This window comes from Dendropsophus ebraccatus, chromosome 8, assembly GCF_027789765.1.
Source record: "Dendropsophus ebraccatus isolate aDenEbr1 chromosome 8, aDenEbr1.pat, whole genome shotgun sequence".
Taxonomy (NCBI): domain Eukaryota; kingdom Metazoa; phylum Chordata; class Amphibia; order Anura; family Hylidae; genus Dendropsophus; species Dendropsophus ebraccatus.
Genome location: NC_091461.1, coordinates 51,393,740 through 51,420,948, shown reverse-complemented (window position 1 = coordinate 51,420,948; position 27,209 = coordinate 51,393,740). Strand labels below are relative to the sequence as shown.

The 27,209-nt window shown below is 40.3% G+C and overlaps 1 protein-coding gene across 1 annotated transcript; it reads left to right on the top strand.

Annotated features, from left to right (window-relative positions):
- Window positions 1-19,821: 19,821 nt before the first annotated feature.
- Window positions 19,822-26,759, top strand: ACTA2 (actin alpha 2, smooth muscle). Its single transcript, XM_069980349.1, has 9 exons — window positions 19,822-19,927; window positions 22,485-22,655; window positions 23,276-23,404; window positions 23,600-23,710; window positions 23,814-23,898; window positions 24,347-24,508; window positions 24,601-24,792; window positions 25,558-25,739; window positions 26,456-26,759. Exons 2-9 carry the CDS (start codon window positions 22,527-22,529, stop codon window positions 26,597-26,599), a joined length of 1,134 nt encoding a protein of 377 aa, XP_069836450.1. The 5' UTR covers window positions 19,822-19,927; window positions 22,485-22,526; the 3' UTR covers window positions 26,600-26,759.
- Window positions 26,760-27,209: the final 450 nt, after the last annotated feature.

The following is a 27,209-nucleotide window of genomic DNA, read 5'->3' as shown; positions in this document are numbered from 1 at the left end:
CATATGATGTAAACATAAAACAATGGTACCTAGTATGCAGTGAGAGTTATGGATCCTATATAAAACAGTTTATATAGAGGGAAGCATTTGTGATGCCACTCACCTATGGGACCAAGACAACAGGGGAAGCGCAGGTGGCGCTGCATAGAATCGCAGCGTGTGAGGCGGATAGGTCTGCGTCCGAATTAATACCCGACAAGACCGGAAGTGACGACAAGCGTCACATCCGGTTAGTGGAACGCAAAATGCGTGTCACCGAGAATCGCAAATCTAGATGGATTACCAGTGGCGTGTCACATCCGGTTGGTGGAACGCAATGTGCGTGTCACCCAGAATCACAGATCTGGATGGGTTTGCCAGATACTAAGCTCGTGGGACTCGATGCGTTCCAGCTTGGAGCGCATCACTAACGAATCTAAACCCTAAATGAAAACAAAAATCTAACCCAAATCTAAACCAGAAAAAGGGGGAATATTAACGTGGATAAATAGATCTGGGTGCATAATGGATAATAGACTGCGGTGTAAGTTGACTGGTGATAGAAGATGGCAGTGCAGAAATAGCAGCAGGCGCATAAATGTGTAAGGCACGAAAAATGATATGATTACCCGCTTAAAAAAAAAAAAAAAAAAAAAAGAGACATAGAAATAGAGCAGAACAGAGCAAAATAGAGAAACAGAATAGCAATAGTACAAACATAAAATAATGACTACATAAATAAAAATGAATAGGTAAACATCTACATAAAAATAAATGAAGAAACAAATGAAAAAATTGGCTCTCTGAATGAGAACCTATGCACATGGGTTGATTCCCTCCTGCAACCTCTAGTAGTTAGAGTTCTGGGATACATACGTGATAGCAAAGAGGTCCTCCGTGTTTTTGACAAGTTCAAATGGCATGAAAACTATACCTGGTTAACATGCGATGTCACTGCTCTGTATTCTTCAATTCCACACAACATTGCTTTAACAGCAGTGGCACATCACCTGTACAAATATAGTCCCTACACGGCGGACCTTTGCGAGTTTATTCTGGAGGCACTCAAATATCTACTTTCCAATAACTTCTTCTCTTTTGACGAAGTCTTTTACCTACAGCTTGTGGCTGGGTTCACACTATGTATATTTGAGGCTGTATTTGGTCCTCATGTCAGGTCCTCATAGCAACCAAAACCAGGAGTGGATTGAAAACACAGAAAGGCTCTGTCCACACACTGTTGAAATTAAGTGGATGGACGCCATATAACAGTAAATAACTTACATTATTTCAATACAACAGCCATTGTTTTAAAATAACAGCAAATATTTACCATTAAATGACGGCCATCCACTCAATTACAACATTATGTGAACAGATCCTTTCTGTGTTTTCAATCCACTCCTTGTTTTGGTTGCTATACAGCCTCAATCATACAGCCTTAAATATACATAGTGTGAACCCAGCCTGTAGGTGCACCGATGGGGGCCAAATTTTCACCCTCTCTAGCAAATCTGGTGATGGCTTGGTGGGAGGAGGAGTTTGTTTATTCTGATCGTAATGTGTTTGGAGGCAGCATTGGATGGTATGGGCGATACATCGATGACATACTTATTGTGTGGTCAGGCGATGTGTCGTCCATACCATCCTTTGTTGCGATGCTCAATCGAAACGAATTTAATCTGCGTTTCACACATGAAACTTCAAACACTAAGATATCCTTTTTGGACATTGAACTTACAGGTAATCCCGTAACTGGCAAAGTAGATACTGCCATGTATAGGAAACCGACGGCAGGCAATACGGTTTTACATGCCACCAGTCAGCACCCTAAACACACTATCCAATCCATACCGGTAGGCGAATACATCAGATCAATCAGAGCATGTTCCACCCCAGAGGCCACACAACGCCAACTACAGGACACTGAACAGAGACTGAGGGACAGAGGTTACTCGTCACTCACTCTTAACAGAGCCAGAAACATAGCAACGAATAAGTCCAGAAATGATTTTCTTAGTGACAGGAAAAGAATCCGTAGCAACAGATTCCGTAAAGGAGTTTATTTTTGTACCCCTTTCAGTAAGGAATTTACCAAGGTCAAAAACATTGTACAGAAACATCTGGGCATTTTACGACAAGACGAGGGCCTAGCAAGGGTATTAGATGAAGGTTGCCACTTTGTCTCCCGAAGGGGACCCTCGCTTGGCAGCTTACTTTCTCCGAGCTTATTTATTAGCACCAAACACACTCGAAGCCTTAGACCTTACAAACAAGCAGGTTTTACACCATGCGGTAAACCACGGTGTGGTATGTGTCGATACACGGAAGCACATACTACTTTTCACTCCAGTGACATGGCTAAGTCCTTCAACATCAACCACCATTTAAGTTGCGAGTCGGATCACATTATTTATATCATACAGTGTATAGAATGCAACCTACAGTATGTAGGCTGCTCGATTAGAAAGCTTAAGGTCCGTATCGCAGAACATGTGCATAGCATAAAAAATGCGGGTCTACAACTCTCTGGAGCTGCCAGACATTTCTGTACCACCCATAATGGTAGTTTAAATTCCTTCAATTGTTTTGCCATCGACAGAGTTCTAGAACCAAGGAGAGGGGGAGATTGGAGGAAAAAAGTGTTAAGAAAAGAGGCAGAATGGATCTTTAGATTGGGCACACGATCACCTCTTGGTCTTAATATCAGGAGTGATCTAATGTTTTTGTATTAACTTTCTATCCATTCTGATCCACCTCATTGTGGATGGCGCTTAGGTTAACATATTATGTTATTTTCTATCTTTGCTTCTTATTCAATACTATATTTCATCTTTATTTGTTTTTTTTCCAAAAATTTTTTTTTTTTTTTTTTTTTTTCCATTTGTTTCTTCATTTATTTTTATGTAGATGTTTACCTATTCATTTTTATTTATGTAGTCATTATTTTATGTTTGTACTATTGCTATTCTGTTTCTCTATTTTGCTCTGTTCTGCTCTATTTCTATGTCTCTTTTTTTTTTTTTTTTTTTATTTATCTATATTTTTTTATGAAGGACAGGTAGACAACATACTAATAAGCGGGTAATCATATCATTTTTCGTGCCTTACACATTTATGCGCCTGCTGCTATTTCTGCACTGCCATCTTCTATCACCAGTCAACTTACACCGCAGTCTATTATCCATTATGCACCCAGATCTATTTATCCACGTTAATATTCCCCCTTTTTCTGGTTTAGATTTGGGTTAGATTTTTGTTTTCATTTAGGGTTTAGATTCGTTAGTGATGCGCTCCAAGCTAGAACGCATCGAGTCCCACGAGCTTAGTATCTGGCAAACCCATCCAGATCTGTGATTCTGGGTGACACGCACATTGCGTTCCACCAACCGGATGTGACACGCCACTGGTAATCCATCTAGATTTGCGATTCTCGGTGACACGCATTTTGCGTTCCACTAACCGGATGTGACGCTTGTCGTCACTTCCGGTCTTGCCGGGTATTAATTCGGACGCAGACCTATCCGCCTCACACGCTGCGATTCTATGCAGCGCCACCTGCGCTTCCCCTGTTGTCTTGGTCCCATAGGTGAGTGGCATCACAAATGCTTCCCTCTATATAAACTGTTTTATATAGGATCCATAACTCTCACTGCATACTAGGTACCATTGTTTTATGTTTACATCATATGTCCACTTCATTTGTCTATTACAGAGACTCCCTGTTTCTTGGGGACTTTCTAAATATGGTAGAGACTATCCTCCCTTCCTAGTGATTGCACAGACCAAAGGTATTTAATGAGAGTGTGGCATATGTCTTTCATATAATTGGACAGAGTTCTTCTCTATGTTTTATTGAGTATTACTTCATTTATACTGCTGTTGAGCCCATGCCATACCACGTAAATTGTTTGGAGTGTGGTTGTCTTATATATAGCCTCATATACAGGCAGGACATATCATGGTTTAAGCATCAGATATACACACAGCAGCATGTTTTTTGTCCATTTCTTTTTCTGTTACTAATATCTTGTTATGTGTAGTTTTTAACCACCTTGTATGTACATACACTAATACTATGTTTATCTTGTAACATTATTATTTAGATGCCATGATTAAGGGCCAGGTTAGGCCCGAAACGCGTCGGCTGTCGTTTTAATGAATTACTGAAATAAAAATTGAATGATTTTACGTGAGCTGAAGGAATCCAGTTTGTTCTTCTTCACTTAAAACTTTATAAACTATCCATGTAAACAAAGGTATGGTTTTATCTTACTATGCCCTAACTGTTGGGATCCGTTGCTCAGTATGTTGTATGAAGCTGATAGATCCCATTTAAGGTCTGTTTACATGTTGCAGTCTGGTTTCATTATTATTATTATTATTATTATTATTATTATTATTATCATCATCATTAACATTATTATTATTATTATTATTACCATTATTATTATTATTATTATTATTATTATTATTATTGTCTGGATGTTAAATTTAAGTGAATAGTATTTATTTTATACAGCTTTCCAAGACAGGAACTGTCCAGAGCAGCAGCAAATCCCCATAGAAAACCTCTCCTACTCTGGACAGTTCCTGTCTCAGACAGAGATGTCAGCAGAGAGCACTGTGGCAGAACAAAAAAGAAAGCAACACTTCGTGCAGGACATACAGCAGCTGGGAAGTATTAAAAGAATTTAGATTTTTAAATATAAGTAAAATACAAGTTTATATAACTTTCGGAAATCAGTTGATTTAAAAGAAAAAGAGTACCCCTTTAACCCTTAGAAGACCAGGCCAACTTTCATTTTTCCCTCCTCGTGCTTTAAAGGCCATAGTGCTTGCATTTTTTCACCCACATGACCCACACAAGCCCTTATTTTTTGTGCCACCAATTTTACTTTGCAATGACAGGCTTAATTTTTGCATAACATATGCTGTGAAACCAGAGAAAAAATTATACGTGCAGTGAATTTGAAAATAAATTTAGGGGGGTTTTGTGTTTACTTTGTTCGCCTTATGGTAAAACTGACATATTATTCATGTTCCTTAAGTGAGTACAAATACAACGATATGTAACTTAAAATTGCTCTATTACCATGCTTATAACGCTTTTAATTTTTTGGTCTATGGGGCTGTGTGAGGTGTCATTTTTTGCACCATGATCTGTACTTTCTATCGGTACCTTATTTGCATATATGTGACTTTTTGATCACTTACACTGTTTACCGTGCGAGATCGGGAATGTGATAATTTAATAATTTAGGTGATCACGCATGCGGCGATACCAAATATGTTTATTTATTTATTTTTATTTATAAAATTTGAAAAGGGGGGTGATTCAGACTTTTATTAGGGGAGGGGATCTTTTTCTTATTAAAATTTTATTTATTTATTTATTTATTTTTCACACACCTACTAGGAGTCCCCCTTGGGTACTTCTAGTATAACTACATTGATCTCTCATTGAGAGCTATGCAGTATAGATATACTGCATAGATCAATGAGATAGGTGATCTATTGCTCTGGCCTGTTGCAGCCATAGAACAATAGATCGCCGAGCAGGGATCAGCTCCATTACAGTGCAGACCCCTGGCCAGCTTAGATGGAGGGAAAACTTATTTTTTTCATAACTAGTTAATTTCCTTGATGCCAAAAAGGCTGCAGAGATGATCTGTCCCACATGCTAATTTTAAACATTGGCATCCAGGCTCCATGTCTCAGAAAGCTTGTTGACTAGAAGAAATGTGAAGAAATGCTTCTGTAAGTCATCATGCAGGACCCAAGCTGCAGTCCTTGAGGTCTGCACCTTTAGGGGTACAGAATACTATTAGTTGTGGGCAGGGTCAGGGATGATGACCCCTTAGGGCGTGTAATAGCTTTGTAGTTATATCTGTACAGTTTGTTCTTACAGCAGGTTAGCATAAGGTAAGTGTTACTTACTGTATATGTGACTCCTTCAACTGACAGAGAGTATGACCGAGTGACTTAATTTGCCTCCCTCAGCTTTCTCACACATACTGTAGATTTATGCAGGGGCAAAATTAGCATAAAGAAAACTATCATATAATTTTCAATGTACAACCCCTCTTTATCCATAAGTGGCACAGAGGAGAAGTGGGTAAAGGCTTATGTTGCCTCATCTCTCTATTTCATTTTAGGCCCAGCAACTCTCATTCTCACATTGCCCCATCTTTCTTTACGCATCTGCACCACTTTTGCCCTAACCTCATATGTCAAAGAGACCTACCTGGCAAACAGTGTCAATGTGTATGTGTGTGTGTGTGTGTGTGTGTGTGTGTGTGTACACACACAGATGTTCATATAGGTTAGTATTTTAAACCTGTTTAAATCCCATAAATGATGACATTGACTTATATCCAGTGACGTCTTCTCTGACATCTTCATTTTTCCTCTTCTTTTCCATGACTCTTCTCTGCAGAATCTGCAGAGAAACATTTTAGGTTCCTAGCTCCATCACATAGTGATTAGGTCCTCTCTGGCCTACAAAATATCAGTTAAGCCCCTCTGTTTCCCCTCCCTATAAGGCCCCCTCCTGTGTCTTCATATAATAATTGGGCCCCTACTTTCCCCTATATATTTTTAGCCCCCCCCCCTCTTTCCCCATATAGTAGTTAGACCCCCTCTGTCTCACATAGTAGTTAGGTCCCATCTGTGCTCCCATAAAGTAGTTTATCCCCTCTTTGAATCCATACAGTAGTTAGGCCTCTCTGTGCAGGTAAGCCCCCATTAGATACCATTCCTCATGTAACCCAATGTAGCACCCGACGGGTAATGATTGCTCTCTGTAGATAGAACCCCCCCTGGTAGTTAACCCCCCTAGTAAAGTCCATATATATAATCCCTATGTAGGTAGCCCGCCTATGTAGGCCCCCTCCAATGTAGACACCCTGTCACCTCCATAGACATTCCTCCTCCTTGTGTATTGAAAAAAAAATGACCCATCTTCAGTGCTACAGTCCTCCAGTATCTCCGTATGAGTGCCATCCCTCCCTCCTCCTGATAGGATGGCACAATACAGAGTTCTAAGAAACGTACTCATTTTGTGTTGTGTCATATCAGATATAAGTGTTTACTGTACTGAATCAGACATGTCAGAGAGCTGACGGAGTCTCCTTGTGATGGTTCTTGAGCTGTGTTCACATGTGCAGGTCATGCCTGCCATATCAGCATGAACGAGTTGGGATGATAATCGTCAAGGCCGCGCATTATAAAAGATATTACCTTATTTTACACACTAGCAGAAGTGTCTTCCTTAACTTTTTTCCATCCTTTACGAACAACTGTTTTACAAATCCATTTTTAATAAAAAGTCATGTTTATTCTTGTCTGTACAGATGATTTCACAAGTGTCTCCCAAGTGCATTTAACTCTTTAGGGACTTTGCCCCTGTACACTGGGCACTTATGTACATTGCACGAAGATCAAGGATGGCGGAAATTCAGAAACATTTATAAGAAAATGCTTTAAAAATTACACTAGACTGATGTAGACTTTAGTGCACAAGGTCTGAGGGTGGTATTGATTTATAATACACCTAGAAAACCTGAAAAACACCACTGAATAGTGATGACAGTGTGTGCTAAATTTCTGTTGTACAGATTTGTTATACAACAGCCAGAAACATCTATGGGTCCATACTGTCCCTCTATTAGTCTACATATAGAGTAACATGGAGGGCTTTTCTCACAGGTTCATTAGGAACAGATGTAAGGGAGGGAGACTTCCTGGGTCAGAGTACAGTGCTGTAGACCCCGCTATTCAGACCATGCCCCTCCCCAACTCGCCCTCCCACCCAGTAGAGGGAGTTCTTAAACCAAAACAATGCTCTTAAACCAAGTCACAATTTTGAAAAACTGTGAGCTCTTTAACCAAAACACTCTTAAAACCAAGTTACTCTTAAACCAAGGTACCACTGTATATATAAAATCATGTATTCAATGTGAGGAGAAGAGGAAGACACAAGTACTGTGGAGAAGAGCCAACAAGCTTCACTGGATAAGCAGATAAGTATATTGTATAGAGCTGGACACTATATACTCTAAAAGAATAATACTATTTGGGCTGCAAAAGTGCAAAAACAGACGAAATAATGGTAAACTAGCAGCCATACATAAAACCGTCAAAATGCCTGTGAATTGCACAATATTTGCGGGTGTAATAAATGGTGAACTAGCAGCCAGACATAAATCCACTTAAAATGCACTGTTAAAATGCCTGTTAATTTCACAAATATTTTGTCTGATTACTATAACCAATGTTTATTTCCTATATATAGTATTTATATTGCACTGAAAAAATAGGAAATTACTGTAAAATATAACTTTTATTCTTATTTAAAAATTCACAAGAATCACCAGGCAAAAAAACCTATTATCTATTTACACAGCCACCACCAATAATTTAGCTTGTACAAAAAATCCTAAACTAAGAAACTTTTTCATAACAAATTCATGTCTAAGTACACCTTTTTCTTCTTATTTGTCCATGTATTTTTGTGTACAGTGTTTTTATTTTTATTTTCTCGTGTCCCTTGTTTTTCTTATCAAAGTCTTAGTTCTGATTATTTATGTGAGTATTCAGACTGTTGCGTCTTATTTTCACAAACATTATTTTTCACAAAGAAATGAAGAGTTTATTTCCCTTTATCTTTTGTTTGGGTTCTCTTCACATCCCTGGAATCGTGAGTTTAACCCTATAGCCCCTGAAGATGTGTGGTAACAGGAAATGCGTTGGGATGAAAAACATGTGATGTGAAGAGAACTCAAACAAAAGATAAAGAGAAGTAAACTCCTCATTTCTTTGTGAAAAATAATGTTTGTGAAAATAAGACGCAACAGTCTGAATACTCACATAAATAATCAGAAATAAGACTTTGATAAGAAAAGCAAGGGACATGAGAAAATAAAAATAAAAACACTGTACACAAAAATACATGGACAAATAAGAAGAAAAAGGTGTACTTAGACATGAATTTGTTATGAAAAAGTTTCTTAGCTTAGGATTTTTTGTACAAGCTAAATTATTGGTGGTGGCTGTGTAAATAGATAATAGTTTTTTTTGCCTGGTGATTCTTGTGAATTTTTAAATAAGAAGAATAAAAGTTATATTTTACAGTAATTTCCTATTTTTTCAGCGCAATATAATTTCACAAATACCCGCAGTTGCCAAAACAGCCAAAATAGTATAAAGTAAATTGCACTAATCCCTAATGCTATTGCCACAGGAAGATCCTCATGGAGAGGGATGTGCAAAAATACAAGGGTAAAGGGTTTTCCGAAACATGCGTTGGGGATTCCAGTGAGCCACGCTCCTTAATAAGTATGTCATTATGTGTTAATTTTTTTGTGTTTTGCACTTGCCTTGATTTGTGTGCAGCCGGTACTCATATGTTTACATTTTTGTATTTTTGCACATACCTCTCCATGAGGATCTTCCTGTGGCAATAGTAGTAGGGATTAGTGGAATTTACTTTTTACTATTATGGCTGTTTTGGCAACTACGGGTATTTGCGCAATTCACAGGCATTTGACAGTGCATTCTAAGTGGTTTTATGTATGGCTGCTAGTTTACCATTATATTGTCTGTTTTTGCGCTATTTCAGCCCAAATAGTATTATTCTTTTGGTGTATATAGTGTCCAGCTCTATATAATATACTTATCTGCTTATCCAGTGAAGTTTTTGGCTCTTTTCCACGGTACTTGTGTCTTCCTCTTCTCCTCACATTAAATACATGATTTTATATATATCTTTGTGATGTATTAATTTAACAAAATTATATAATTTTTTGGTAATGAAGTTTGATATGTTTTGTTGGGAAGGGAGGGGGGGTATATTCTTTTTAGGTGTATATTGATTGATTTGGTACCTCTTTATTTTTTCCCCCAGTGAGACCCAATTTTTTTTGGTGTGTATACCCTAAAGTGAAGTATAGAATATGGTGTGCCCACAGCCACATAATAAAGAACCCCAGTGATTCCATATGCAACCATGTAGACCAGGGGCGTAGCTAAAGGCTGAAGGGCCCTGGTGCAAAATGTTAGCTTAGGGCCCCCCCATCTCACCCGATCAGGCAAAGTCATATCTAACGTTATATATCCAATTACTCTAATGTGCCACCATGTTCTAATGCACTGCCACTGCCTCCACCTCATGTACTGCACTACTGCCTACTATAAATAATGGACTGTACTGTGTCATTGTCTAATCATTGTATTCCAATCTTTGACTCTCCAGCTGAAAAACTACAACTCTAGTGTTGCAACCTGAAGAGCCACATGCTGCAAAACTACAACTCCCATAATAAACTGTCAGCAGGGCACGATGAAGTTTGAACTTCCACAACCTAAAGAAGTCACCTGATGTCACCTGCAGTCCTATGTAACACCACAGATAACACAGCGATATCCCTCTGAGTGCAGATAATGTAATAGCTGTCACCTGCAGTCCTATGTAACAGCACAGATAACACAGTGATATCTCTGAGTACAGATAATGTAGATGTCACCTGCAGTCCACTTCTCCTCTCCTCCGTGGTGTAAGCGGCTCCCACAGGGTTGAGGCTCCTCCCCCACCAGATCACAACATTGCTTTACCCTCTGATGTTACTTGCCGGCTGTACAGTGATGTCATCTAACCTGGGGGAGGGGCCTCAATGCTGAGGAGAGGTGGATTGCAGCACAAGCTGGAGCTCAACGCCGCAAAGGTACGGCCATGGGACACAGCTTGGGCCGCCAACGCAGATGTCTGGAGGAGGGGGTGCTGGTACTTGCTGTCATCTGATTAGGTAAGAGGCCCAATCAGATGACAGCATGTGCCAGCGGGTGCAGCGGGACAGATTAGTGCAGTGCTTCCCAACCTTAGCTCGGGGCACCCCTACAAAATAAGAAAACCGTCATACAGTGACTCACAGGCGACGTCTCCTTTGATCTGAGGCTTCACTTTCCCTTTTCTTCTCCATCTAGTCCAGTCCTCTATGATCATTCCTTCCAGATACGTTTAATCTTTTGAGAACCTGCAAGACAAACAATTTAGACTCTGCACATTTCTAGCAACTTCCTTCCCTTTCTCCCTCCTTTAGGCTCCCAAAGTAACTGCGCTGTTTGGTGTTATGTGCAGTAAAGCGAGTGGGCTGCCCCCTGTATGTAGGATCCCCTGCTGTGCCCCCATGAACTAGTAATGCCCCCAGAGGTGCCCCCATGGGCTAATAATACCCCAGAGGTTCCCCCATGAGCTAATAATGCCCCCAGAGGTGCCCCCATGAAGTAATAATGCCCCCAGAGGTGCCCCCATGAAGTAATAATGCCCCCAGAGATGCCCCCATGAAGTAATAATGCCCCGAGAGGTGCCACCATGAAGTAATAATGCCCCCAGAGGTGCCCCCATGAAGTAATAATGCCCCCAGAGGTGCCCCCATGAACTAATAATGCCCCTAGAGGTGCCCCCATGAACTAATAATGCCCCCAGAGGTCACATCATCACGTCTGCCGGAGAGTTCACGTCCCGGCGTCCCATAGGCTGCTGGTATGAAGTGCCGGCAGTCTATGGGAGGGAATGCAGGAGCAGGACCTGTCTGCGTTCTGCTCACTTTAATGTTTCGCTCACTGTGCAGGCGGAACATCAAAGTGATCTGTGCATCCCGAGAAGCTGCGTGGCCGCAGCTTCTCGGGATGCTTAAAGTGACAGTGTCACAAGTGGCAAGGGGGGGGCCGTGCGGGCCCCCCTAGCGTAGGGGCCCGGTCGCCATTGCGACCGCTGCAACCCCTATAGCTACGCCACTGATGTAGACAAATGTGATAAATTATGCCTAGGGCAAATTTTAAAGGGGAACTCCGGATAAGAAAAAATAGTTTTCTATTAAAAGTACATTAAAAGTTACATAGATGTGTCAATACAATGTATTACCGTATCTGTACAGTTCTGCCACACTGGTAGCTGATAGGAATCCAGGAAGTGAAAAAAATGGCCCCTGTGCCAATACACATTGGCTCCTGCTCCTGCTGCTATCCCCCCCTAGGAGACAAGTCTTCCATGCCTCTGTCTCACATTGTGTGTGTTTGCTGATGATTCATACAGGGGGCAGGGCGTGATCTCACAGGAGGCTTGGCTGGATAACCCAAACCCCTGATTCACTATCTCTGACCGACCAGAAGCAGCTGCTGCACTAATTTTTCTGATTGTAATGGGTGGGGGCTGTGATGATCACATGAGGGAAAGCATTGCATTCTGGGAAATGCCAAACCAGGAAGAACAGAAAAACAAAACAGAGCAACCCCCCCCCCCCAAAAAAAAAATAAAAATGGATTTTTCGGTAGTTTCAAAACTGGGATAGACAGGTAAGTAATGTGTTATGCCTTCATTTTTTTCAACCTCTACCTGGAGTTCCCCTTTAAAGCACCAGGAAATGGGACATAATAACCTCAAAACCTGCTATGTGACAATAAAGTAAAAAAAATTACAAAGTATAAGAGCCTTACAATGGATGAACATTAAGGTTCTTTTTCTCCTTTATGCATTTTAACTGCTATTGCACTATGTATGGCCTTATCTTACATGGTTGTTATTGATGTAGTGTTCATTTTTTCTACGTTAATATAATTTTATGCTTTTTTGTGCTTTTTTTTTTACTGAACAACAGAGCAGATGATTTCTATATGCCTAAAACTTTTAGTTTAAATGCATGACCAGGCTTACTGTATGCAGATGTAAAGCTATACATGTGGTATCCCACCACGGTTGTTGCTTATGGTTACACCCTTCACAAAATTCTGCACTCTAAGTAAACTGTGGGGATGGAGCAGTACCTAAGTGTTGCCACAAAATGTTACTATTGTATGTAACGGTACTTATGTTTTGCACAGCTGTAGGTTATCAAAGGGTTATTGCTATTGTGATTTGTACACCAATGAGGACCTTCTCTTTCTCTCTACCTATCTTTAAGCTAATTTCATCCATGATTTTCTTCTCCACCCTCACAGGGATTATAACATCACCTGTAGGAAGTCGACACATGGGGAGAGGAAGCATACACTCACACCTAGTCAGTCTTAGTCTGGTTGTTGAGCAGAGCAGAAGTATATGGGAGACTTAGACACCCTTTTCTTGAAAGCAGTGTTAAGCTAACCAGTCTAAGAGTGCAGGACAGTATCCTGATAACAAGAGGAACTGATCCGGATAGAGCAAAGTTGCTAGAAGCCTACGTACTCTATCTCGCAGCACAGGTGTCACCAGGGAACCTTGGCCACTCTGCTCAACCTAGGTAACATGGTCTGGGGCTTGTGTCACCCTCTAGGACAGGTCGCCTAACACTGGTGGGCAATACACAGGCACAAGTAAACACCTATTCTCAAGTCTACAGTATTCTACTTCTTCTAATGTTCCGGCAGAGCACACTTCTACCCTGGGTTGGGACTCTTACGATATCCTCCTCTCTACTACTCTGAACCCGCAGTACAAACCTCTCTCCACTTTTCTAAACTCTCTGCACATACTCCTCTCAACTACTCACAGCTCTCCTACACGAAAGGTCCTCAGTCCAGTTCCTGTCTTGTCAGGTTTACCATCTACTATCAACTATTGTACAAAGTATTCCTATAGTAAAGAAGATCTATTTATGCTAACAGGACTCAGTGATTATTACTCCAGCACCTATATAGTGGACACTACATCCTTAGGTCATCTCGTCTTTCTGTGGGTGGCGGTACCTATAGTCCGGGTGGGTCACAACTCCACTCCAGACAACCGTGATAAGTACCCAACCAGCACTGGCGTCACAACAGTATACCATCTGGCTAAGCTATATTCCGACCAACCACCACAGAAGTGGCGTAACACATTACCATCTAGCAAGTGACCAGTTGAGCACTCGCCACATACAATTCATCATATCTGTCAATGTATGTTATGCAAACTTATACTGTGAATTTAGCTTTATGATTTATTCATAGGTTGTGGTAATTTGTATGTTTTTACTGCACTTTTTCTACAAGACCGCAACTTTCACTAGTAAATTGCTAAGAAAAAAGCTGCAAGCTGTCACCATATGTTATCCATATGTCCTGTGTGCAGCTAAATCACACCAGGTTAGATTATAGGGCATAGAATTTACATACTCATCCTACCTGGCTTCAGTTATAGAAACCACAGATAATGTATATATATATATATATATATATATATATATATATATATATATAAAATAGGACATCTGTAAGGCCATGGGAATGCCAGATGCTTTTAGTAAACATTTGCAGTATACTGAAAGCTACAGCACAATGTGTCCCTGTATGACCCTGCAGTATGATCTAAGCAAGTTATATGTAACCTAGATAATAACATAGGTATGGAAGCCAATTACCATACATCTGTACACATCGGAATCTTTGAGGAAACTGTATAGTAACAATTATATCCCCACTTAGGCAGTAATTTTATTTTGTTGATCCTTTCAGACAATTTGCATTAAATAAAGGCCTTTAGCCTTATGCATTACCTACTATCAACGTCCTTGATCCCTGTAAGGGCAATGAGACTATGGAACTCTGTGCCACATGACTTTTGTGATGGTTAAGTCATTGAACACATTCAAGAAGGTCCTGGATGTCTTTAACGTAGAATACATTGCAATCTATTGGTACTCTCAGAGCCGGCTCCAGGCTTTTGTGGGCCCTTGGGCGACAGAACCCCCAAGGGTCTTTTTGTATAGCAAAACATGTGGCCTCATTATTAGAGGGTCTTAGCAGACCCCTACTACTAAACAAGATGCTGGGTGACCTTTATTATACAAGATGCTAGAAAAGTTTAGTGACCCCATAATACTGACTACTATACAAGATGCTAGGAAAGCTGGGTGACTCCATTATACAAAATGCTAGAAAAGCTGGGTGACTCCATTATACAAGGTGCTAGGAAAGCTGAGTGACCTCCATTGTAAAACATGGTAGAAAAGCTTAAGGACCTCCATTATACTGACTACTATATAAGATGCTAGAAAAGCTGGGTGACCCCATTATACTGACTACTATACAAGATGCTAGGAAAGCTGAGTTACCTCCATTATAAAATATGCTAGGAAAGTTGGGTGACCCCATTATACTGCCTGCTATACAATATGCTAGGAACGCTGGGTGACTCCATTATACTGACTGGTATACAAGATGCTAGGAAAGCTGGGTGACCCCATTATACTGCCTGCTATACAAGATGCTAGGAACGCTGAGGGACTCCATTATACTGACTAGTATACAAGATGCTAGGAAAACTGAGTGACTTCCATTTTACAAGATGCTAGGAAAGCTGGGTGACCTCCATTATAAAAGATGGTAGGAACATGAGTGACCTCTATTATACTTACTATACAAGATGCTAGGAAAGCTGGGTGACCTCCAACTGTCAATGATGAGTTACCATCCTTCCTGCTGTACAGCCCCTATTTCCTCCTCAGGCCCTGCGCACTCAGGCTAATCCTTCACTCGCAGTAAGCACTAAATGGGGCATGGCTTACAAGGACATACCCGGGGCATTCATTTGCCGGTACAGTCCCCGCAAAACTGGGAACTGGGGAGGGGAAGGGAGGCTGCAACATCACTCCATGGGTGTCCAGTGGCCCTGCATTCCGTATTCCAGTGGCCCTGCATGCCATATTTGGAGTCAGGACGGGATTTTTTTGTAGTATGGGGCAATTGTCATCTTCTTTATAGGGTCTTCTGGATCAAAACAGTAGGGTCATAGATTGTACTTGATGGACCTGTACTTTTCTCAACCTTTATAACTATATAAGTATTTGACAGTAGAATAAAAGAATACCAATAGTGTAAGAGTAGTATAGGGAAGTAGTCAAAGAGTTTATTGCTTGTTGAGAACATTGCAGGCATACCTCCTTGGTGAGAACAGAGCACCAGGGATGAGATCTTTTTTTAAACAGCAGTAGATCCATAATTTTCTATGTTCTCTCGTCACTGTATAAAGGTCAGAGCATACAGTATTACGTATTATACATCTTGACAAACTTAAGGTTTTTAGACTTCTGATGACACAGACATACAAATCAGTCATCGCCATACTAGGGTCCAGAGGAATAGCCTGAGGCTCTCAAGACCCAATGCAAAATCTATAACACGGGGCCCTTCTCCTACCATGTGCCATTTATAAGACTTAATAATATCTTATAATATCTTTTTTGTGTGGGACTGCCCAGACCCCCAACAATGGGGACCCAATTGCGCCACAATGAATAGAGTACTAATGGGGCCTACTGTGGCCTGTACCTTACTCACTCTTTATGGGGCTGCCAAATGTTTCCAAGTGCTGGAGAGGGGATAACAAGCTGAGATACATATCAGATAGGATGTTCCTACAGTCATATGAAAAAGTTTGGGCACCCCTATTAATCTTAATAATTTTTAGTTATCAAAATTTGGGTTTTTGCAACAGCTATTTCAGTTTGATAGCTGATGGACACAGTAATATTTCAGGATTGAAATTAGGCTTATTGTACTAACAGAAAATTTGCAATATGCATTCAAACAAAATTTGACAGGTGCAAAAGTATGGGTACCCTTATCATTTTCTTGATTTAAATACTCCTAACTACTTTTTACTGACTTACTGAAGTACTAAATTGGTTGGGTAACCTCATTGAGCTTTGAGCTTCATAGCCAGGTGTATCCAATCATGAGAAAAGGTATTTAAGATGGCCACTTGCAGTTGTTGTCCTATTTTAATCTCCTCTGAAGAGCGGCATCATGGGCTCCTCAAAACAACTCTCAAATGATCTGAAAACAAAGATTGTTCAACATAGTTGTTTAGGGGAAGGATACAAAAAGTTGTCTCAGAAATTTAACCTGTCAGTTTCCACTGTGGGGAACATAGTAAGGAAATGGAAATCACAGGGACAGTTCTTGATAAGCCCAGAAGTAGCAGGCCAAGAAATATATCAGAAAGGAAGAGAAGAAGAATGGTGAGAACAGTCAAGGACAATCCCCAGACCACCTCCAAAGACTTATAGCATCATCCTGCTGCAGATGGTGTCATTGTGCATCGGTCAACAATACAGCGCACTTTGCACAAGGGGAAGCTGTATGGGAGAGTGATGCAAAAGAAGCCGTTTCTGCAAGCACGCCACAAACAGAGTCGCCTGAGGGATGCAAGTACGCCACACACAGAGTCGCCTGAGCTATGCAAAAGCACATTTGGACAAGCCAGTTTCATTTTTGGAGAAGGTCCTGTGGACTGATGAAACAAAGATTGAGTTGTTAGGTCATACAAAAAGGCGTTATGCATGGCCGCAAAAAAACACAGCATTCCAAGAAAAAACACTTGCTACCCACTGTAAAATTTGGTGGAGGTTCCATCATGCTTTGGGGCTGTGTGGCCAACGCCGGCACCGGGAATCTTGTTAAAGTTTAGGGTCGCATGGATTCCACTCAGTATCAGCAGATTCATGAGAATAATGTTCAAGAATCAGTGACGAAGTTGAAGTTACGCCGGGGATGGATATTTCAGCAAGACAATGATCCAAAACACTGCTCCACATCTACTCAGGCAGTCCTGCAGAGGAACAATTACAATGTTGTGGAATGGCCATCCCAGTCCCCAGACCTGAAGATCATTGAACATCTGTGGGATGATTTGAAGCGGGCTGTCCATGCTCAGTGACCATCAAACTTAACAGAACTGGAATTGTTTTGTAAAGAGAAATGGTCAAAAATATCTTCATTCAGGATCCAGGAACTCATTCAAACCTACAGGAAGCGACTAGAGGCTGTTGTTTTTCCAAAAGGAGGATCTACTAAATATTTATGTCACTTTTCTGTTGAGGTGCCCATACTTTTGCACCTGTCAAATTTTGTTTGAATGCACATTGCACGTTTTCTGTACAATAAACCTCATTTTAATCCAGAAATATTACTGTGTCCATCAGTTATTAGATATATCAAAATGAAATAGCTGTTGCAAAAACCCAAATTTTGATAACTAAAAATGATTAAGATTAATAGGGGTTCCCAAACTTTTTCATATGATTGTATGTAGAACATATGGTAGTGATTTACAAGAAGCTTTATGACAGAGAATGATCATGATCGCTTGAGGACCAGTTCCATGTACTCACCTGAGTATGTTAGCAAATGCCCACCAGTCTGGCATCAAGAGAGGGCCAGTCTCTCTGTCACATCTATGGTAACAGTTTGTGTGGACAAAGTGTACAGCTATCCACAATAGCTCAATGAGACAGGCAGTTCTGAAAGGCAGATACCCTTTTGAGTGTTAACAAGAAATCTTTAGCAGGACCCCAGAATTATCACGTGTCATGTGACTTTTTGCATCCTTTAGACTCCAGATCCCAGGTGCAACCACAAGTGCCCCTCTGCTTGAAGTGTAAGCTCAGTCCTTCACATATTTTTGTATATGGTTATGTTAGGCTGGTCTTCAGGTAAGACCTTCAGGATATATTGGATGGTAGCCAAATGGAATGGGACAGCTTGGCCAAGGTGGATGCAATCAACACAGAGACTGAACATTGATAAGTGTCCTCAGATGGGTCAGCTTGACCTACCTAGTCAAACAACATTAGTATCTAGCAAACCATGTGTCTATGAGAATCATATTAACTCTATCCTCTCTGTATCCCAAAATTATATTAAAAGCTCTTATCCCTGACAGTTACATAGTGGGTTTTTGGTGATGCCCTACAGCACAGAAGGCCTGGGTTGTAATCTAACCCTGATATTTGTATAAGGTGTATAACAAATCTCCCTTGGGACCTACAACACAACTTATAATAGAGCCCCGCTCTTCAATGACAAACTTTACTGGTAACAGGTTACGAAGTTCACAGTATGAACATCATATGCTCTCTGTGGTGGCACACACTTTACTTCTGGTTTCTTCCAACACTTCAAAAACATACTAATAGGTAGATTGGCCTTAATTATACTATAGGTTGTGTGTACTTACTTTCAAAGCTTGGTGGTCCAGGGAACACAAATGGTCTATTGCCAAACATCATGCAGCTTTTGGTTTCACCTGGACATTGTGACATTCTCCCATGGAAGGTACTGTACACTATTGAGATGACCAGAAGAAGCGAGCGGAGGGAAGCAAAACAGGAAACACCTTTTCTTCTCCTCAGATAGCACCTTAAACATCAAAGTTCTGTTTTCTTCTTATTATTTAGTGACTACTTTATTTAATGTAGCATAACATATAGTAATACTATAACAATTTTGAGTAAAATATGCAGTTAAACAGTATGGGTTACAGGCCTCACTTGCAAGTGCAGATAGATATTTGGATATAGTGCGCCCTATGTTTCTGGTCCCCTGGTTGTCACTTGGTAAGGGGCATTAGCTTATTGCAGCTTATCGTTATTAGAAGAAAAAAACTCTAAATATTCTATCTGCCATTGTATTAGAAGCATTGCTGATACAGTTAAAGCAACAACTGCTGGCTTGCTGGGATTTCTGTGTCACTCCCTTTTTGGAGAACAGATTTCTCTATTAACTCATAGAGTCTCAGCGCACACAGTCCCTTCCTCCCGTCAGATGTACAATGTATCTGCCCTGTATGGAAGAAGGTTTACTTGATGCCAGGGGCGGCATGTCAGTAGTACAGTATGACAGTATTTTACCAGCTGTCCTGAATTTTTACATTTGTTTATATTCCACAGCTAAAATCTCCTCCTGTTTCTTGAGTACTATAATGGAATGCAATGGAAGAGACCCAGGGTCCTCATCCACCCAGATTAGAGGTTTTTGTCTTGAGGTCCCTATATGGATGTGTTAGAGTGAGAGATGGGGTTGAAGTCTGTCTGTGCTCCTTCTTTGGGAAGCTGGTGGGAGGGGAACAGGCCAACAGACTATATAGTCAAACATCTTCCAGATTTCCAGTGCACCATCCCGGAGCAGCTAACCCCAGCAAAGCACTGTCAGGGTAAGTGATACCCAGTCTCTCTGAGGGTACTGAGCTTGCACTACCTCAGCAATGGGATTGGCTACATACAGTAGCTACAAGGGACAATGCTTTATTTCCGAAGACTATACTTTTAGCCTTCTTTTTACAATAGTTTCCTTTGTGTGACTTTAATGCTTCATAAACTTTATAAGAAGTGTAAACTTTTGGACTTGCTTAAAGACATAGCAGGCTGAGTTTATTATGTGGCAAGGGACATATTGAATTCACATTGTGACTTCACTCAAATAATGGGAAAGATTTCACTCCAAATAATCATATGACAAGCTCAGCACTGCTACATCTCTGAATTCTACTCAAAGGTCACAGCGCCTTCAACTAAGTGCAGTTTAACTTTTTTTTTTTAATGTGCTTTGGGAACATATCTTAAAGAAAATTGGAAGCAGATGCTTAACCACTTGTCTCCTGGAAGTAATTGGGGCTCAGTGCAACAGAGAGGATGTGTTTAGTGACATTTGACAAATGCTGGAAATGATAAGGGATATGTGTGGGCTGATGCACTGTGACTAGACAGTGATAAACGTAAGCGCAGGGCTAGAGGCTAATGGTTATGTTCTTCTGTAATGGTCTGGCTGTCTGCAGATTGCTAGTGGAGGCCTGTAATCTATAAGACAGTTTGACAGGAGGCGGAACTTGTTTTTACAGAATCATAAGTATGGATGTAGCAGAGCTGAATTTGTCCTTTGTGCATGATCAAAACTTTCTGAACAGATTGCTTTGCATTCCTGGGCTGATATCGACTCTGCTACAACAGTACTCACTGCTTTGGTGGTATATGACTAAATATGGTTTGTGCTTGAAGTAGTCCTACAAATTCTACGTTTTTTCTCTGCCCCTCCCCTGCTTTTTTTTATTTGGCTGGCAGTATGTCTTGGATCTGAGTCTGAACGAACAAAACCCCTGACCTGGAATTCTGCTCCCGAAACAGACGTTTGACAGACTATTTCCTAATTAGGAAATAGATGTTTGGAGCCAGGCACTTCATTCATGAGGGGGCATCTAGGAAAGCAATGGCCGAGCACCCTGCAAACCAATGCTTTCTCATACTGACACTTCATGCAACATTTTATTTCTTATTTCTTTTGGCTTTTTTTTTTTATAAATGGAGCAGATGTAGAGTCAGAAATAAACATATGCGAGGGATTTCCACAAGTCAGAAAAGTATACAGATGACTCATTCCTATTGTGAAACGTGGATGAGCTATAAAAAGGAGTTTATTATTCTGCACTTAGGGCTGACTTATTCAATGTATTTTAAAGAGGCAAGGCATAATATAGTAATAATATTAAGGATACCACTAGAGGGTGTGGTCAGTGCAATGACATTGGGATTTCCCACAGGGAATTTCTTGTAGAGTGTTGTGGGACAATAAATCCCATCATGCCCTCTCAGCAAAGAATCACAAGGCTTTTTCATAAGTTTATTTTTTTCTGCTATGGGACAATAGGGTTGTTAGCAATGATTTATTCTAGTTAAGAAATGGGAATTGCACCTTATACACATTGCTTAGATTTTGACCAGCAAAATTTACCATTTACCAAATCAGGTTAAAACAAGTGCCCTGTGAATACCAATATACCATCAATATGAGAAGAAGCCATTTTTGTTCATTAGTTATATGGCCATACATGATCACTCCATAGAAATGAATGAGAAGTCTTAGGGCCCATATATGGCCACCTCATTGTTCAACCTTTAGTGGTCTGTGCTTGCCTTGCTGGGAAATGCGAGGGTCCCAGCTTCTAGACCCTATTTTCTGCAATAGCTCCTTCAACTTTAGCTCATAGGTGATCATTACACATACATGTCATTGAAGTGGCTGTACAGAGCCCCTGACTTCCCTGCCATCTCTAATTGTGAGTTTACACAGACAGATTTATTTGACAGATTTTTGAAGCAAAAGCCAGGAATGGATTTGAAAAGAGGAGAAATCTTTCACTTTCCTTTATGATATGTTCCTTGTTTATAGTCTGTCCCTGGCTTTGGCTTCAAAAATATGTCATCTCGGTGTAAACACAACCTCATGCTCAGGGCTCCAAAGTTGGGCGGATAGTTGATAGGGGGGTAAACAATATGTGTCTTCTAGCTTATGGCTTTTTTAAAAGTTATAAAATTATACAGTTTTTACAGAGGCCGTGCTGAGCTGCAGCATGCACACCTTCTCCCTCCTTCCCCCACCCCTTTTTGTCCTGCAGGATTGATGTACACGGTTCTGTGCTGAAAGCCAAACTCTGTATATCATAATACAGGACAGGGCCAAGTGGGGAAAGGAGGAGGCATGGATCACTATGGCACTTGTGTTCAGAAGAAAAACATGATTTTATGCCAGCCATCATCTGAGACACAGGTATCATTTGTTTTATCTCCTTATCAGCTGTCTGCCCATGCCTGCAGCTGTGAGAATGATGAAGAGTGGACAGGCTTCCTCTAAGCAAAGTCTTGTTAGTTGTTATTATCATCTATATTCTATTTGACGTTTTTTAAAACTTGTATTTTTCCTGTTCTTTCCTTTCACAGGTTTCTTGTTTGAGAGGCTTCAGTAAGTTATAATAAAACAAAATGTGCGACGAAGAAGATACTACTGCATTGGTGTGCGACAATGGTTCTGGACTTTGTAAGGCAGGCTTCGCTGGGGATGATGCTCCGAGAGCAGTATTCCCTTCCATCGTGGGTCGCCCCAGGCATCAGGTAAAAAGGAGTCCATAAAGACACAACCTTCTGTTCAATTCCATTACCAATGAGAATAGTATCACCCACTACACAGTCACAATTGTATCACTATTTATTACAGCTTACCGTTTGTCCCATGAATAATTTTTTCATAAAGAAAAATAATCCTTTTTCCATATAAGATCCTAGATTCTTCACTACACAGATGACATCATAAGGTGTATATTGCTACCTATGATTTCATGTGGCCTAATAAAGTAACACACAGACACTAAGGGGGAGATTTATCAAACTAGTGTAAAGTAGAATTATTTTAGTTGCCCCAAGCAACCAATCAGATTCCACCTTTCATTCCTCACAGATTCTTTGAAAAATGAAATGGGGAATTGATTGGTTGCTAGGGGCAACTAAGACAATTCTACTTTACTCCAGTTTGATAAATCTTCCCCTACATGTGTATATCGATATAGACCACTCCACTGTGATCAGATCATAACGCTAATAGATTAGCACTTTCTGGACCATTTTAGTTTGTTTTTTTCTTAAATATCACAAGAACTACTGTTGCTACCTTTTAACCACTGTATCACAATACAAGTAATCTATATGGATAACCTGTTATTTCTCTTCTAACCCAGGGTGTGATGGTAGGTATGGGTCAGAAGGACAGCTATGTTGGTGATGAAGCTCAGAGCAAAAGAGGTATCCTCACACTGAAGTACCCGATTGAACACGGCATCATCACAAACTGGGATGACATGGAGAAGGTATTAAGAGATACATACTTTTTATAACTATAAAAAAGTTCTGTAGTTTGGTTAGAATATATAGAAAATTAAGGTAATAGGTATATGAAATTACGCCCTTATATTGATAATGACGGACGCAAATAATGATCATTTTGCACTAAAACCCCTTAGTGGGAACATAGTCTTACAATGTTTTTTTGGTTTCTCTTAAAGATCTGGCATCACAGTTTCTACAATGAATTGCGTGTGGCTCCAGAGGAACACCCAACCCTTCTCACAGAGGCTCCGTTGAATCCCAAAGCAAACCGTGAAAAGATGACCCAGGTAAATAATCTCACAAAGACAGAAAGAAGCCAACTTACAGACAAGTTATGATTTAGAGAATGTTCTTTAAAGTGTTGTCTTACCATCTGCTCTTTCATTGTAGATTATGTTTGAGACCTTCAATGTACCAGCAATGTATGTTGCTATCCAGGCGGTGCTATCCCTATATGCTTCTGGCCGTACAACTGGTAAGTAAAAAACAGAACTAGAATCAAATAACCCTGGTGTCCATATAGGTGTAGGTCATTTATATTGTGACTCTGGGCTAAAAACTGAACCAATAAGCAAATTAATATAACCAGAAAATGTAATCATCACCTACTAGATCTGCTATAGGATGGATATAGATAATAAACATATACATGGCTACTAGAGATGAGCAAACCGGGTTCGGGTCGATCCGAACCCGAACGTTCGGTATTTGATTAGCTGGGGCTGCTGAACTGGAATAAAGCTCTAAGGTTGTCTGGAAAAATGTTTTCCACATAGCCTTAGGGCTTATCCAAGTTCAGCAGCCACCGCTAATCAAATGCCAAAAGTTCGGGTTCGGATCGACTCGAGCATGCTCCAGGTTCGCTCATCTCTAATGGCCAACCATAGAAGATGGTGGCCTATTAACAAGTGTCTTCTTCCTAGGTATCGTACTTGACTCTGGTGATGGTGTCACCCACAATGTACCAATTTATGAAGGTTATGCCCTCCCTCATGCCATTATGCGTCTTGATCTGGCTGGTCGTGACCTTACAGACTACCTCATGAAGATCTTGACTGAACGTGGCTATTCTTTTGTAACTACTGGTAAGACATAGAATTGTATGACAAGTAACAATGTTTTTTACAACAGGCATTAACAACACAAGGGTAACCATTGCCTCTCCTCCTGTGTGTAGCTGAGCGTGAAATTGTCCGTGACATCAAGGAGAAGCTGTGCTACGTGGCTCTGGACTTTGAAAATGAAATGGCTACAGCTGCCTCTTCTTCTTCCCTCGAAAAGAGCTATGAACTTCCAGACGGTCAGGTCATCACCATTGGCAATGAGAGGTTCCGTTGTCCTGAAACTCTCTTCCAGCCATCCTTCATTGGTGAGATTGAGGAATTCATTTTCATTATGTCATGATGAATGTATGAAACATTAGACGGCTGATACCATAACAGAACTATCTAACACAACACCTTTCAAGAACAACCCTCAAACTAGCATCTGTCTATCTACAGATAAATGAATGACATCTATGGAGATTATTAAACATATCAGACATTTGTCCTAAAAACTAAATTTATCCACTACATATGACAGACATTATATATCTCTGAGGGCTTCAAACTTGTTTCTTAAAGGGGTTTGTTCAACAAAAACTTTTAATTTCACATGAGCTGGTACCAGAAAGTGCCAGACATTTGTAATTTACTTCTATTAAAAAAATCTCTAGTCTTCCCATACTTATCAGATGCTGTATGTCCTGCAGGAAGTGGTGTATTTTCTCCAGTCTGACACAGTGCTCTCTGCTACTGCCTCAGTCCATGTCAGTAACTGTCCAGAGCAGTAGCAAATCCCTATAGAAATCCAGACTGGAATCTCCAGACTGGAAAGAATATACCACTTCCTGCAGGACATACAGCAGCTGATAAGTACTGGGAGAATTGATTATTTTTAATAGAAGTAAATTACAAATCTCTGGCACCAGTTGATTTGAAAGAAAAAATAATATTTTTTTGTGAACAACCCCTTTAGGGTCACCTGCTAATTTCTCAAGACAATTTTGTCACTGCAAACACTGGCTATTTGTATCAATGGCTTTAGATCAGTGAATGGTATTTGTGCGCTAACCTATAGAACTTATACACAGGAATGGAATCTGCCGGTATCCATGAAACCACTTACAACAGCATCATGAAATGTGACATTGATATCAGGAAGGATCTGTATGCCAACAATGTACTGTCGGGAGGTACCACCATGTACCCTGGTATTGCTGACAGAATGCAAAAAGAAATCACTGCCTTGGCTCCCAGCACAATGAAAATTAAGGTGAGTGTTACTTTCCACTTATCACATTGTAGAAAGCTACTGGCTTATGTCAAATGTGTGTATATCTTATATATGGAAGGAAATTGTAAACTCATACCACCCCCCATGTTCATATGTGAGAGGGAGGGAGAGAGGGAGAGAGGGAGAGAGGGAGAGAGGGAGAGGGAGAGAGAATCAAACAATAATGTTGATTATGGGGGTTTCCACCGTTAGCTGGAAGAGTCTTTGCTTTCACTATGACTTCTAAACATGAAATTATACAGGGTTATAAAGCAGGTTACAAACCCTAGCAGTTTCAGCTCTGCTACATCTGCAGACCAAGTCACAGAACATTCAAAGTGCACTAGCTTTCTAAGCTAAGGCCAAGTCCTAGTTCTAAACTTATTTCTGTTGATCCTCAGACCTCTCTATATAGCTATTTATGCCTAGGCTTCATAAACACACAACCGATCCCATTGTATCACAGCTTTCAGAGCATATTGTATTTATCAATATAGGACTATGTTCTCACTACTGGAACGTGATATCCTATATTGGGGAAAGGCGACAATCTATTGATAATGATGGCCACTAATGATCATTATTAGCGTCTGTCATTATCAATAGACGGACACATTTTCCCGATATAATCTCATAGTGGATACATAGCCTAAATCAGTAATTGATCAGCATTAGAATTACTGTATGTCCCTGACTTTGTTCCTTTGCCCCTCCAGATCATAGCTCCTCCAGAACGCAAGTACTCTGTCTGGATTGGTGGATCCATCCTGGCTTCCCTGTCTACCTTCCAGCAGATGTGGATCAGCAAACCAGAATATGATGAAGCTGGCCCCTCCATTGTGCACCGCAAATGCTTTTAAATGTTCTTTCCTTTTATATTGTCTTCAATTCAAAGATATATCTTCAAGTGTACTCCAAGTACATGGCCACCATTTCATTCCAAATGTCTTAGGCTCTAATTCGATAAAGTATTTTTTTTTGTTTTGTTTGTTATGAATAAAGCTTAATCTATTCTACAAATGCATTTGATGGTTTATATTATAATGGGCGCGTGTATATGCTGTATGTGTCGTTAGAGCGACACCTACTGGAGGATCTATAAAGAGCAACTAAAAGGCTTTATCCAGGACTAGAAAAACATATGCAAATATATAAATATATATATATATATATATATATATATATATATATATATATATATATATATAGCCATAACAGAACATAGAATTTAGAATATTGCCAATAATTTACAATATAGGTTATTAACACAGCTACTGCAGTACCTGCTATTAAAACATTTATAAAAGGCCAGATGTCAACCATGGACTAGTAGCTCCACTTTCTCTAATTTAAGGGGTTGTTCTGCAATGTCTAAAACATGTGATTTATGATGTTTTGTCTTCTCATATAGGGCAAAGGAACCTTGTTGGCTCAAGGACCTGGGTACAGTTGGCTTTAGTTAGGCTACTG

Coding starts and splice junctions, on each gene's coding strand:
- ACTA2 (XM_069980349.1), top strand. CDS start 22,527: ATGTGCGACGAAGAAGATACTACTGCATTGGTGTGCGACAATGGTTCT. Junction 22,656..23,275: donor TGGGTCGCCCCAGGCATCAG/GTAAAAAGGAGT, acceptor CTTCTAACCCAG/GGTGTGATGGTAGGTATGGG. Junction 23,899..24,346: donor TGCTTCTGGCCGTACAACTG/GTAAGTAAAAAA, acceptor TCTTCTTCCTAG/GTATCGTACTTGACTCTGGT.